The 14,527-nt window shown below is 39.1% G+C and overlaps 1 protein-coding gene across 1 annotated transcript in view; it reads left to right on the top strand.

Moving 5' to 3' along the window:
* Nucleotides 1-10,857, top strand: part of Zyg11b (zyg-11 family member B, cell cycle regulator) — a 43,400-nt gene extending 32,543 nt beyond the window's left edge. Inside the window, exons 9-14 of the mRNA XM_051188411.1 lie at nucleotides 2,590-2,751; nucleotides 2,858-2,905; nucleotides 4,717-4,914; nucleotides 5,038-5,090; nucleotides 7,989-8,086; nucleotides 9,749-10,857. Of these exons, the coding sequence (XP_051044368.1) occupies nucleotides 2,590-2,751; nucleotides 2,858-2,905; nucleotides 4,717-4,914; nucleotides 5,038-5,090; nucleotides 7,989-8,086; nucleotides 9,749-9,939 (750 nt within the window). The 3' untranslated portion in view covers nucleotides 9,940-10,857. The remainder of the gene's footprint in view (nucleotides 1-2,589; nucleotides 2,752-2,857; nucleotides 2,906-4,716; nucleotides 4,915-5,037; nucleotides 5,091-7,988; nucleotides 8,087-9,748) is intronic.
* The last annotated feature ends 3,670 nt before the right edge of the window (nucleotides 10,858-14,527 follow it).

Raw genomic sequence — 14,527 nt, 5'->3', positions numbered from 1 at the left:
CATAGTGTTTTGGTTTTTTGTTTGTTTGGTTTTGCTTTTAATTTTTAAAAATGTATTTACTTTATGAGTATGGGTACTTTGCTTCGATATATGTCTATGCACCTTGTAGAGGTGACCTGTGCTCATGGAGTCCAGAAGAGTGAATTGGATCTCATGGGACTGGAGTTACAAACAGTTGTGAGCTGCCATGTGGGTGCTGGTAATTAAACCAGGTCCTCTTGAAAATTAATCAGTGCTCTTAATTTCTGAGCCTTCTCTCCAGCCCTTGATGTTAGTTACTCTTTTCTTTTCCTGAAAAGTAGTGTGATATATCTTCCGTGAATATGTATGGGTGTAGGTGTATGTGTTCCTGGGGATCTAAATCAGGGCTTCACAATGCTAAGTCATCTTCCTAGTACAGGCCATCCCTGTCCCAGCCTTTCTCTATTTTTTTTTTAAATTAATTCACTTTTTCTAAATGAATTTATTCAATAGTTTCATGCCGGGCATTGGTGGTGCACACCTTTAATCCCAGCACTTGGGAGGCAGAGGCAGGTGGATCTCTGTGAGTTGGAGAACAGCCTGGTCTATAAGAGCTAGTTCCAGGACAGCCTTGAAAGCCACAGAGAAACCCTGTCTCGAAAAACAAAAACAAAACAAAACAAAAAAAAAAAAAAAAAAAAAAAAGAAGAAGACATGTCAAAGCTATTGTCATCTTAATACCCAGAGTAAACTTCAATTCCCTTATCATTGTATGTGTAGCCCAGGAAGGACTTGATATTGTGACAGTCCTCCTGCCACAGTCTCCCGTGTTACAGGTGTGAGCTACCATGTCCAGCCCGTTCCTCTTTTCCTTAAAGAAAACTTGAAATTTGTTAGAATTAGGATCTCTAATTCTTGCTTTTTTATTATTTATTTATTTTTGGGTATGGGGGGCCAGGGTTTCTCTGTGTGGCACTGGAACCTGTTCTGGAACTCTTTATCTGTAGACCAGGCTGGCCTTGAAGTCACAGAAATCTACCTGCCTCTGCCTCCCGAGTGCTGGGATCATTGGTGTGCATCACCACCACCCAGTGGCCTTCTAATTCTTTTATCAAATTGATTATGACCAAGTTATTTAATATTTCTTATATTCAGTTTACCCCCTTGGAAAATGATACTGTAGGTATTATAGGTATTATTTACTCTAAGTTAATAAATACTAGTCTTGTCTCCTTCACCCCCTCTTCCCAGGTTTTGTTATAATGGTATGCTATGACTAATTAAGATAGTTGGTTCAAGGTGAGTGAAATGGTTCAGCAGTAAAGGCAACCACCACCAAGTCTGATGATTTGAGTTCAATCCCTGGGACCTAATGGTGAGAGAAGAGAATCAACTCCTGCAAGTTCTCTTCTGACCACAGAAGCTCAGTGTTTCATACATTTCATCGGCACACCACACACACACACACACACACACACACACACACACACACACACACACACACACACACGACACAAAATCAAAATAAAGTTAAAAAAAAGAAGAAGATATACACACATGAAAGAAGGAAGGAAAGCAAGCAAGCAAGCAGAGGTCTAGGGATGTATAGCTCCATGAGTGAAGAGAACGCTCGCATTCTCAGTACCATATAAACCCTGTGTTTTAGTATGTGCATGCAATTGTGGCACTTGCGGGGTAGAAGCTGGAGAACAGAAGTTCAAAGTCATCCTTGGTATATAGTGAGTTTGAGGCTACATGTTCAGACAGGAACAGAGAGAGGAGAGAGAACATAAACAAGTACTCTTATGATCCAGTTTTCTGTTCCTTACTGTATACTATTTTTCTGTAAACAGAAATGAAAGTTGAGAAGGAAAAATGAAGGCTCAGAGTAAGGAATTGTTGGCTGAGGCAGGATGATCTTGACTTAAAAGCTAGCTTTGGCTATAGTCATAAAGTTTCTGGTGCTGTGATACAATACCATGACCAAAATCGACTTGTAGAAGAAAGAGTTTATTTCATCTTACAGCTTAGAGTTCATCATCTAGGAAAGGCAGAGACTGATGTAGAAGCCATGAAGAATGCTTGCTCAGTCTGCTTTCTTATACATCTCTAGGACTACCTATTCAGAAAGGACACCACAATGGGCTGAGCCCTTCCACAGCAATCACTAATCAAGAAAATAGGCTACAGAATTGCCTACAATTTTATAGAGGTATTTTTTCATTTGAGAGTCTTTCTTCCAAAGTGACTATAGCTTTTGTCAAGATGACTGGCCCTGGGTTGCATAGCAAGAGTGTCTTAAGAAACAATACAAAAATAAACTAGGGCTAGCAAGGTGTCACAGTAAGTAAGATGCTTCCTGCCAACCATGAACATGAGTTCAATCCCCAGGACTCACAGGGAGGAAAAAAACACAACTCCTATGAGTTGTTCTCAGACCTCTACACACATACTATGGCATGGATGCCCCCCCCCCAACACACTAAATAAATAAATACATATAGTTTACATTTTTTTAAAATCCTTTATAGGGATGCTTTAAGCTTATTGGCAAATGTGCTTATTGGCAAATCTTAAATTATGATAACAATTCAATAATGAAAACTTCATTCTTTTTTTCTTCCTTAGCAACTTCTTCAAATAGTGAAGCAGAAGACTAATCAAAATTCAGTGGACACTACATTGAAATTTACTTTGAGTGCACTTTGGAACCTCACAGATGAATCCCCAACAACATGCAGACACTTCATCGAAAATCAAGGGTTGGAACTCTTCATGAGAGTTCTAGAGGTTAGAATGGAAATTTACTTAACAGTTTGGATGTGGTTGATTTCTTTAAGCATTTATTTATTATATTTGTTTCTTTAGATAGTTATTGTTCTGTTTTTTTATACAGTCTTTCCCAACTGAGTCATCCATTCAACAAAAAGTTCTAGGACTTTTGGTAAGTTATACACTGTTTCTGATTAATTCCAAGGCATAATTATTTTTCTGTTTGAATGTGCACATTAGAAGTTGCCACTTAAGTCCTCAAGGCTGCTCAGTTGGTAAGGATACTTGATGCAGAGCCTGATGATAGGAGCTTGATCCTAGAAACCATATGATGAAAGAAAATTCATCTGCAAATTGTCCTCTGACTTCTACATGTGAGATATGTACACACACAAAATAAATAGGTAAATAAAATAAATGGGGATATAGGTTCATTGTTAGAGTACTTGCCTAGCATGCATGAGAATTGGTTTCCATCCTCTGCATCATATAACTTTGGATATTTAAAGAAAATATAGCTGGGTGCACGCCTTTGATTCCAGCACTCGGGAGGTAGAGGCAGGTGGATCTCTGAGTAGGAGACCAGCCTGGTCTACAAGAGCTGGTTCCAGAACAGCTTTCAAAACCACAGAGAAACCCTGTCTCGAAACCAACCCCCCCAAAAAGAAAATATAAACATGAGTATAAAGTGTAAAAATGAGATTACATACACCTGTAATCTCACACTTGGGAGATAAAGGGTGAGGACAGCAGAATCAGAAGTTCAAAGCATCTTCTGCATAGCCAGGGTTACATTATATACCTTGTTTCAAAAAGAAGAAAGGAAGGAAGTTGGGTGTGGTAGTGCAGGTGAATCTCTGTAAGTTCCTACATAGTAGTGAGACTCTGCCTTAAAAATAAACAAACAAACAAAAATATAGAAAGATGGTGTTGTATTGTTTTTGTATATATAGTGACAATAGAAAATAGATAAATATAATTTTTAAATTAAAAAAACAAAACAAGCCTAGTGTAGTGATACAATTCTTTAACATCAATACTCAAGAGGAAGAGGCAGGTGGATCTCTTTTGTGTTTGAGGCCAGCCTGGTCTATAGAGAGAGTTGCAGCACAGCCAGAGTTATGCAGAGAAAAACCCTGTCTTGAAAAACAAAAAAGAATTGTGTGTGTGTGTGTAGGGGGTTGTACACCTTTACTCCCAGCACTGGGGAGACAGAGGCAGGTAGATCACTGTGAGTTCTAGGACAGCCTGTTCTGCAGAGCAAGTTTTAGGACAGACAGGGTTACATAGTGAGATCCTGTCTTGAAAAAAACAATGAAAAAAAAAATGTATTGGTTGCTTTTCCAGAAGACCAGAGGTCAAGTCCTGGGTGGAGACCCACGTGGAAAATCACAAACATCCAAAAGTTTAGCCCTAGGGGATATGATGCCTTCTCCTGGCTTAAAACCTCAAAAAAAAAAAAAAAAAAAAAAGTTTTGTTTTGTTTGTTTTTCAAAACAGGGTTTCTCAGTGTAGCTTGGGGCTGTACTGGAAGCTAGCTCTGTATCCTAGGCCAGCCTTGAACTCATAGTCAAAAAAGTTTTTTAAAGAAAGAATCCATGATGGCAGCCAGTGTCAGGATGGCAGCAGGAATAGAAACTGACAGCTCACATCTTGAATTCCAAGCATGATGAGAAGGGGCACACTGGGAATGGTACAAGGCTTTGAAACCTTAAAGTACACCCCCATTGACAAACTAATACAACAAGGCCACTCTTCCTAAACCTCCCAACAGCATCATCAGTTTGGGACCAAGTATTCATGTATTCAAGACTAGGGGGATATTTACTACTAACTGCCACAATTCCCCTTTCCTTTATTGCATTCTGCAAAATGCCTTCTTGTATACTTTTGTTGATCACCATTAGTGCTTGTCTAGTGTCTGAAACAGTTCTCTTAGCTGTTTCCTTTGCATAAGACTTTTATACCTTCCTTTTCTTCCAGAACAATATAGCTGAAGTACAAGAGCTACACTCTGAATTAATGTGGAAGGATTTCATAGACCATATCAGCAGTCTCCTGCACAGTGTGGAAGTAGAAGTCAGTTACTTTGCAGCTGGGATTATCGCCCACTTAATATCCAGAGGTGAACAGGCATGGACCTTGAGCCGTAGCCAGAGGAATTCTCTTCTTGATGATTTGGTAGGGTCATTTGGTATTTTCTGGAATGATATGTTTATATTTGTAATAGTATGAAAGCTTCATTATAAGGTAATATTGTTAAAAATCAATACTGTAACATATCCTGTGTCTTGTGTCTTCTAGCATTCAGCTATTTTGAAATGGCCTACTCCAGAGTGTGAGATGGTAGCATACAGGTAATTAGCATGATTATGAAGTAATCTGGTTATTTTTTTGGTAATCTTTACTTGAAGTATCTCTCATATAGTACTGGTTTTGAGTAAAGTAGCTGCTCATGGTGTGCATGGGAATGTATGATCCTAGCACTGAAGAGGCTGAGGCAGGATTGCCAAGTTCCTGGTCAACCTGGGCTATAGGACAAGACCTGCCTCAAGGGAGTTTGGTTTTAAGAAGTATTTTGATTTGTTTTCTACTGTTCACTCAACATTCCTTCCTTTATCCATATTGATTGAAGGTATTTCTGGAATTTGTTCTCTGTTTAAAGATGACAAAGAAGCCTGGGGTTATATGCTTGGCAAAGTGCTGTCGGTCATTCATAAAACCCTGGGTTTGTGATCCCTATCACTACATAAACCAAGTATGGCAGTCTGAGTCTGAAGTAGTGCTAATGTCAGGGCAGTGGAGATGGGAAGATGTGAAGTTGAAGGTTGTCCTAGGCTACACAGCAAGCTTGAGGGCAGCCAATGAAACAAAACAACAAAAATGGCATTCTGGAAGGCTAAATCTGCCTATGACTAATTAGGTGGGAAGATAGGCAACTTATTGTCTGAAATATTCCCATTGCTGCATAAATTTATTATGACTTATTTTTATTGGCTTCTTCATACATGTTGTCTTGTTTTTCAGATTTTGTTTTAATTTTTTCTATGTATAGTGGTTGCTTTGTCTGATTATATGTCTGTGTACCATGTGCATGCAGTGCCCTTAGAGGCCATTGGATCTGTCCTCTGAAGTTTTGAGTTGGCAGGTGTTGTGAGCCGGTATGTGGGAATCTAGCCTGGGTCCTCTGGAAGATCAGCCAGTGCTCTTAACTGTGGGGCCATCTCTCCGGCCCCTCTTCAACAGTTTTTAAACCCATTTTGTTTAGACCAATACAAACAAAAAAGCAAATTCTGTACCTTCTTTATGGTGTTCTGCAAGATATCATTGACTGTCTCCATTTCCTACTTCACAAATCAAGGTCTTTAAAGTATGTATCTTAAGGCCCAATGTGGTGGTTCATCTCTATAATGCTAGTACTCAAGAGGCGAGATGATTCAATGGGTAAGAGCTTACCTGACAATCTGAGATAGATCCTCTCTACCACAGTGGAAGGAGAGAACTGACTCCCAAGATCTCTATGAGTTTGAGGCCAGCCTGGTCTTCAGAGCAAGTTCCAGGATAGCCAAGGATGTTTATTATACAGAGAAACCTTGTCTTGAAAAACAAACAAAATAATAATAATAATAATTTGACACTCTCCTTTCCCATTTATGCCTCATTTATTTCATCCTTTTGTCTTATTTCTTTTCTCTAGCTAAAACACAAGTCCTCAATTAAGTAACAGTGGAGAAAGTGGACACTCTTATCCCAGTTCTGGTTTTGAATAAGGAAATGATCTATCCATTCGTCCATCTATCCATCCACCCACCCACCCACCCATCCATCCATCCAACCATCCATCTGTGTCTTTGGTGTATAGTATGAGCCTATGTAGGCCTGTTTTATCAGGCTTATTTCCTCAGATTTTTATCATGAAAGCTGAACTTTGTAAAAGGCCTTTAGTGATTGAGATGTTCGTTATTTCTGTCCTCAAGTCTGTTTATGTGCTGTATAATATTTATTGATGTGCATATGTTGAGCTATCCTGAATCTCTGGAATGAAAACCAGCTTGGTCATGATACATAAACTTCTAAATGTGTTCTTAAATTTTCTTTGTAAGAATTTAATTCACTTTTGGCTTTGTTTGTTTTGTTTGGTTGGTTTCTGTGTTTATTTTTTGAGACAAGCCTCACCACATAGCCCTGGCTGACCCAGAAGTCACTGTGCAGACCTTTAGCTCACTGACATCTGCCTGCCTCTTGAGTATTAAAGGTTCACCATCAATCCTGGCTTCCTTCAACCCTCTAGACTTTCAATCATTTTGCTTGTTACAGATCTGTTTTAAGTTGTATATGTCCTTTTCATTTAATTTTGGTAGGTCATTTAGAATTTTATCCATTTTTCCAATTTTCTGGAATATAATTTTATTTAAATGTTCTCTAATAATTCTCTGAACTTCATTGTAGTCTGTTCTAACACCTTTAAAATCTCTAATTGTATTAATTTAGGTCTTTTCTTTCTTCTGGTTAGTTTGGCTAAGTGTACTGTCAATTTTATTTTTTCTAAGAAGCAACTCCTTATTTGATTCTACACATTATTTTTAGTCTCCATGTTCATAACTTCCATCCCTATTTATTGTTTCTTGTCATGCACTGCTTTTGGGTTTGAAACACCATTAGGTTATTCTTTAAGATCTTTCAAAAATTTTTTTGACACAACATGGTCTTATGTAACTCAGGCTATGTTGTTTTCTGTAGTAGCTTCTTTTCTGAGTATATATTTATAGTTGTTCTATCTCCTTGGTGATCCCCTACAACCACCCCCTCCCCTTTTTTTTTTAAAGTCAGGCCTCTCTATATTACCCTGGCTATTCTGGAACTCAATGTTGAAATCAGGCTGGCCTCAAACTCACAGAGATCCATCTAACTGCCTCCCAAAAAGGTGTGAGCCACCGCAGCTGTCTTGTAACTAATTTTAAATTATAAAGCATACTTTTTCAGATAGATATCTAAGGGGGAAGACCAACAATGGAAAAAAAAAGAATAAAAAGCTTTTGAAAGATTCACACCTTAATGTACAGTATGTTAAATCCTTTATGTACACCGTGGTGTCTCAGTGCAGTACTTTCTGAAATAGCCATGACAAAGAACAGGTATTGTTCTTTTAGATCAGTCTAGAAATGGCATGTATTTTCTTAAAGATTAAGACTCGCTGCTTAGAAATTATGCTCTGTATAAAATGTGACTTTGATTCTTGTATTTTGAATCTTTAGGTCCTTTAATCCATTTTTCCCTCTACTTGGCTGTTTTACAACACCGGGAGTCCAGCTGTGGGCAGTTTGGGCCATGCAACATGTCTGCAGCAAGAATCGTATGTACCAAAATTAGAACCGTGGTTCAAGTGAAATCTCCTTTACAGAAAGTCATTTGGTAGGGCAGGGGTAAAGGGTTGTTGGCTGGCATAGAACTCACTGTGTAGCTCAGACTGGTCGTAGACTCTCAGCAGCCCTCAACTTTGAGTGGTGAGATGGTTATGCACCACCATGCCTAGAACATGCTAGACAAAACGCTTCACTAAATGTAACCTCAACCCTGGAGGAAATGGGGGTTTTGTTAAGAGTTGTTTTTTTTTTTTTTGTTTGTTTGTTTGTTTTGTTTTTTTGAGGCAGAGTTTCTCTGTGTTTCCAAGCAGTTCTAGAAATGTATAGATCAGACTGGGTCTCTCCCAGCTTAGAGATCCACTTGCTTGGTGCCTGTCAAGACCTGAGAGGGCATCATATCTCCTAGAACTGGAGTTAGGGATGGTTGTAAGCCACCATGTGGGTGCTAGGAGCTAAGCCTGGGCCCTCTATAAGAATAACAAGTGCCTGTTAGAACTGAGCCTTCTCTTCAACCCTGAGCTTGTTTATTTGAGACAGGGTCTCACTATGTAATTCTGGCTTTTCTAGCCTAGAACTTGCTATGTAGACTGGCCTCCGACTCAGAGGTTCACTTACTTCCCAATTGCTGGGATTAAAAAAGCCACTGCTAGGGCTGGAGAGACGACTCATAGGTTAAGAGCACTGGCTGCTCTTTCAGAGGTCCTAAATTCAACTCCCAGAAATCACATGGTGTCTTGTAGCCATCTATAATGAGATCTGGTGCCCTCTTCTGGTGTACAGGCATATGTGGAGGCAGAATGCTATGTTAATAATTAATTAATAAATAAGTCATTTTTTAAAAAAAGCCCACTGACATAACCCAGTTCCACAAAGCCTTTTTTTTTTTAGTTATTACTTAAATTTTATTTTATGGGTATGGGTATTTTGCCTGCATGTATGTCCATACACCACTTACTTGCTATCAGATTCCCTGGAACTGGAGTTATAGACAGTTGTGAGCCACCATGTAAGTGCTCTTAACTATTGAATCATCTCCTCAGCCTCCAGAAAGCCATTTTTTAGTTTTTTAAGACAAGCACGGTTTCTCTGTGTAGCCCTGGTTGTCCTGGAACTCGCTGTGTATGCCAGGCTGGCCTTGAACTCATGTAGATCTTCCTGCGTCTGTTGTAGTGATGGAGCTAAAGGTGTGTGCCATCATACCAGCTCAGCAATTAAGAGCTCTAGTTGCTTTTCCAGAGAACCTGAGTTTGAGATTCCCAGCACCCACATAGTGACTCAATTATCTGTAACTCTAGTTTCAGGGGATTTGATACCTTTTTTCTGGCCTTCTCTGGGCCCTGGCATGCATGTGGGACATGACTTACATGTAGACAAAACACCCATACACATAAAATAAGAATATTTTTTTGTTTTAAGATTCCTAAATTCTAGGGAATAAAGTAGAGATTGATAGAGGATCCCTGATTTGTGAGGGGCTTTTTGTTTTTGAATTTTTAGGCAGGGTCTTTACTATGTAGATTTGTTTCATGTTCTGCCATGCCTGGCCTTTGATGCATTTTGTTTTGTTTTAAGCTCTGAAGAATTTGTTGTTTGTGGAATAACTTCAAAACGTATAAACACCTTAAGAGAAATGTTCTCTTATTTTCTTTCAGCTTCAAGGTATTGCAGCATGCTGATTGAAGAAGGAGGACTGCAGCATTTGTACAACATCAAAGAGCACGAGCAGACAGACCCCTACGTCCAGCAGATTGCTATAGCCATTCTGGACAGTTTAGAAAGACACATTGTGCGCCATGGGAGGCCCCCTCCCTGTAAAAAGCAGCCCCAGGCCCGACTAAACTGATAGCCATAGGTAGTTGGATACTGAACAACAGGAAACTTTTTTGTGGTTGGAGTAGTGTGCTCTGGTGTTGGGGTGTGTGTGAGTGAGTGTGAGTGTGATGAGAGTCTTGTGATAATTTGGGATTGGTAATGTACAGTACTGCCCATGTGAACAGTCTGTCTTGTGATTTTTTTTTTTTTTTTTAACTTATGAGGCAAGAAAGGTCTTCCTTCATTATTGTCTTTTAAGAAATCTTTCAGTGTTTGAACTTAACCTGTGCTTGAGATTCTACAGTTTTATGATAAATTGCACGAACCCTTACACCAGACTTCTCTAGAGTCCCTTCCAGATAATTTGCAGTGTGAGCAGGACTGCCATGTGATGTCAGCACTGCTTCAGTTGCGAGTTTCATACTGCTTATGTAAAAATGCCTTCATTCTCTGTGTATCCTTCACAAGATGCTCTTCTTTGTATGAGTGGAAATCTGTTGTGTCTCTTTGCTGTTTGGCGCCTGGATGGCAGTCAAAGAAATACAAAAGAAAGAAAAGCTATGAAAGAAGAACAGAGGTGAACAGGGATTAACATTGCTTATGTGGTATAGCTCTGAGAAAAGGACAATTCTCCTTGTGCCCCTCTACTAAGACCGGGAGCAGGAGCTGTTCTCCATGCTGAAGGCTGGAAGCACGAACTGTCTTCAGGTTACTCCATAAATATTCCCCCAGTTACCTCAGTGTAACACCCCAGCATTCTGTGTCAAAGTGTCTCTGAGACACTGTCATAATGTAAAAGAGTGCAGCTTTTTAAATGTTGTTGGTTAAACTGGCTATTTTTACCCCTTCTTTCCCAAAGTCATTCTTTTTCAGTGGAGTACAGACTATTTACAGAGTTAATTTGTGTAGTTAAAATACAACTAACAATAGAAAATTTGCTATGAAAGTTAACCTTGAGTTGGGTGTAACTCAGTGGTAGAGTATGTTCTTAGCATGTATTCATTCAATAGTCAGTAACATACACAAAAATGTTACTTTTTTTTTCTCCTGATAAAATATGGAGACTGAGGCGGTGCCATGAGAGTGACATTTAGTGTATCTTTATTTTGTGTTCATGTTAGAAAAAGATGTCCACATCTCACCCCCAGTCATGCAAGAGAAGAATAAGCTGGTACGAAATGGTTAAATGTGTAGCTGAGCAGGTAAATGGAGATGTTCTTGATGGACTTCTTTAAAAGACAGTTGCGCACCCCCCCCCCCCCAGCATTTCTCTGTATTGTTTGGAGCCTGTCCTAGAACTCGCTCTGTAGACCAGGCTGGCCTGGAACTCACAGAGATCCACCTGCCTCTGCCTCCCAACTGCTGGGATTAAAGGCGTGTGCCACCAATGCCTGGCTCAGTTGCCTTTCCTTTAAGATCATTGACATAATGAAGAATCATTTGTTGTCCCATGAACCTGGGAGATACCAAGTTACCAACAAACTTAATTTCCATTTAAATTTTCATTTTAGGCTGGGAATAGTTCAGACCTATAATCTAGTAATCAATCACAAGGGTGATACAGAAGGAATTACAAGTTGGAGGTGAGCTTGGGCCACAGAGTTGCAAACCAGCTTGAGCAGTACAAGAAGACCCTTTCTCACAAAACAGAACAAAATTTTTATTTTAAGGGGGGGGCTTGGTTTCACTTGTCCTTAATCCAAAACTAATGAGCAGGTGGCATTCAAGGCTAACATGGGTTAGACAGCAAGACCCAGCTCAAACAAGTACAGTTAAATCTCCTTTTGTGAATAGGTTTAATCTGAAATCTCTTCTGACCACATTTTGTTCATACTCATCTAAAATGTTTTCAGTAGAGTTTTAAATTGTTATTTTTTAATAAGTCAGAAATATTTCAGTTTAGAAAAGAGCTTGTTTAAGTTGGGTATGGGGCACACACTTGTAATCCTAGTTAGTATGTGGAAAATGAAGATAAAAGGACTGTTAGTTCTAAGCCAGCCTGGGCTATACGAGAGTCCCTGTCTATAAAAAATACCAAAAAGCTGATTGATTTATTAGTATGCTTTTAACATGTCTGACTCCCACACAGTACTGTCACAGTCTTCAGACCTTAATGTTTTGGGCTTCCTTTGTAGGAATGAGTGCTGAATCAAACTGAAAGGAAACAATTATCAAAAAGCCATATAAAACAATGGTTTGATTTTTTTTTTTAAGTGGTTTAATTCTTCATTGGTTCAAGGGAGTTTTAGAGCTATAAGATACATTTTCACCTGAAATGGTTGCTAAACCTATGAACTACCAGTAGAGAGACAGGATTGTTGAAAGTTTGAGGCTGGCTTGTCTCAACAGCCTCCCCCACAAAAAGTTTCACTTTTCATAGTTAAGCATATTTCAGAGAAAAGAAAATTCTTTCAAGGGAGTTTTTGCATTTTGATGAAATTTTAATGTCTAAAATTAAAATTTTGACAATGAATAGTCTGAAGTAGCTTGCAAGTTGGTGGTGTTGACCAGCCAGGTCTACCTAGTCTACTTCAGGGAAAGCCTACTTGAGAACTTCAGCTTCAAATGTCAGGACAAGGTGCATGTTTCTATAGACTCCTACTAAACTTTCTGCTTTTACAAATCTTTAGTAAAATAAAGCCAGGTGTGGTGGTACATACTTGTATTCCCATTATCACCAGCAAATTCAGAACCCTATCTCAAGAAGCAGAACAAGAAATGGTCAAAAAATACAGAAGTTTTCAGAATAATCTGATACATAAAGATTCAAAAACATTTCAGTTTATATTTTCCAGGCCAATTAGGGCTACATTGCAAAACTAAAAAATCAAACAAATAAAAAAAAAAAAAAAACCCAAAATTGATCACATCCCAAATGTATCAAGGTGTTATTGCCTCTGTTTGGATTTTGTTTGTTGGTGGGTGGTGTGTTCTCATTTTTTAAATAGAATCTCACTTAGTGTGGACCCAAGGCTGTAGTCTGCTTTGATCCCACACAGTTACAATTCTGAGTAAGTAATAAGATTCCAGGCATGTGCTATTGTGTTTGGCACTGGGATGCTTCTGAAAGCCATCATTAGATAGCTGAAACAGAGTAAATACATGTGTGGTATGTCCAGCTAGTCTCTACAGGCCTCCCCTTTTGTTGTTGTTGTTGTTTTTTTTTTTTTTTTTTTTTTTTTTTTTTTTTTTTTCAAGACAGGGTTTCTCTGTGTAGCTTTGGAGCCTGCCCTGGAACTCACTTCATAGACCAGGCTGGCCTTGAACTCACAAAGATCCGCCTCTCAAGTCCTGAAGTTAGAGATGTGTACTGCCACCACCCATCACGTCTTCCCTTTGTAATTGGAGACATAATGTAAGTACTTGGTACCTCCAGAGTCATTGGCTTAGGGGTGTGCTTTCAGGCACAGTTTAGGTTAAGCTTGAATGACCTTGTTTAACTTATTGGTGTACTCAGATGCAAGCCATTGGGTCAGCAATAGCAACATTTGGATCTGCTGAAGGAAGTACATCCACAAGGTCCCAGGTCTAGTTCCCAGCATCCCTCCCAGAAAGGAAATGGAATTAGACTTTGTAAGATTGTAATGGAATAAAGCAAAGTATAGCAAATCAAAACATCTGCTGTTTGTGCATCAAGTTTTGCTATGGTCTTTATACTCAGATTTTTTTTTTTTTTCATCTTTTGGGTTGAGAGTGTAACTCAGTTCAGTACTAGAACGAGTGGCCCTGAGTTCAATTCTTACTATCAGAAAAAGAGAGATGGATATTAAGTGTTTTTTTTTAATTACCCATATATCAAGAAGTAATGGGGGTGGACACAGTAACTACTGATCTTAACTGAGGATTGACCCTGATTGTTGCTGCTTGTTAGCTTGGGCAGGAGAGTTCACCCACCATGAGGATGAGTGGAAACTGCCTTGGGAGTTTGCTTCTGTATTGTTTCTAAAGAATCAAAGATCCATGTTTAAAACAACCAACCAGGCATGCTTGGTGGTTCACACCTTTAATCTAGTGCTTGGGAGGCAGAAGCAGGTGGATCTCTGTGAGTTCAAGGTTATTAGCCTTGTCTACATAGTTCCAGGAAAGCCAGGGCTGTATAGTGAGACCCTGAGTCAAAAAAAAAAAAAAAAAAAAAAAAAAAAAAAAAAAAAAAATCAAAACAAGGGCTAGAGAGATGACTCAGTGGTTTACAACCATCCATAATGTGATCTGATGCCCTCTTCTAGCTTGCAGGCATACATGCAGAAACTGTATGTCTTGTTTTTTTTTTTTTTTTTTTTTTTTTTTTACTTGTTTGTTTTTGCCTCATTTTATCTTGTGTAACCAGAGCGAGCTTAGAACTCACAGCTGCCCTGCTTTCGTGCCTCAAGCACACACCACCTACCTGGCTTGTTTGTTTGTTTTTGTTGTTTTTTTTTTTTTGTTTTTGTCTTTTTGTTTTTTTGAGACAGGGTTTCTCTGTATAACAGCCCTAGCTGCCCTGGAACTCACTTTATAGACCAGACTGGCCTCAAACTCAAAGATCCGCCTGCCTCTGCCTCCCCAGAACTGGGATTAAAGGTGAATGCCACCACTCTCCAGCCTGCCTATCTTCTTAGTCACTTCAAACAGGGCTGTTC

The sequence above is a fragment of the Phodopus roborovskii genome, unplaced genomic scaffold (genome assembly GCF_943737965.1).
Source record: "Phodopus roborovskii unplaced genomic scaffold, PHOROB, whole genome shotgun sequence".
Taxonomy (NCBI): domain Eukaryota; kingdom Metazoa; phylum Chordata; class Mammalia; order Rodentia; family Cricetidae; genus Phodopus; species Phodopus roborovskii.
The sequence above is the reverse complement of the archived record's forward strand: the minus strand, read 5'-3'. Positions and strand labels throughout refer to the sequence as shown.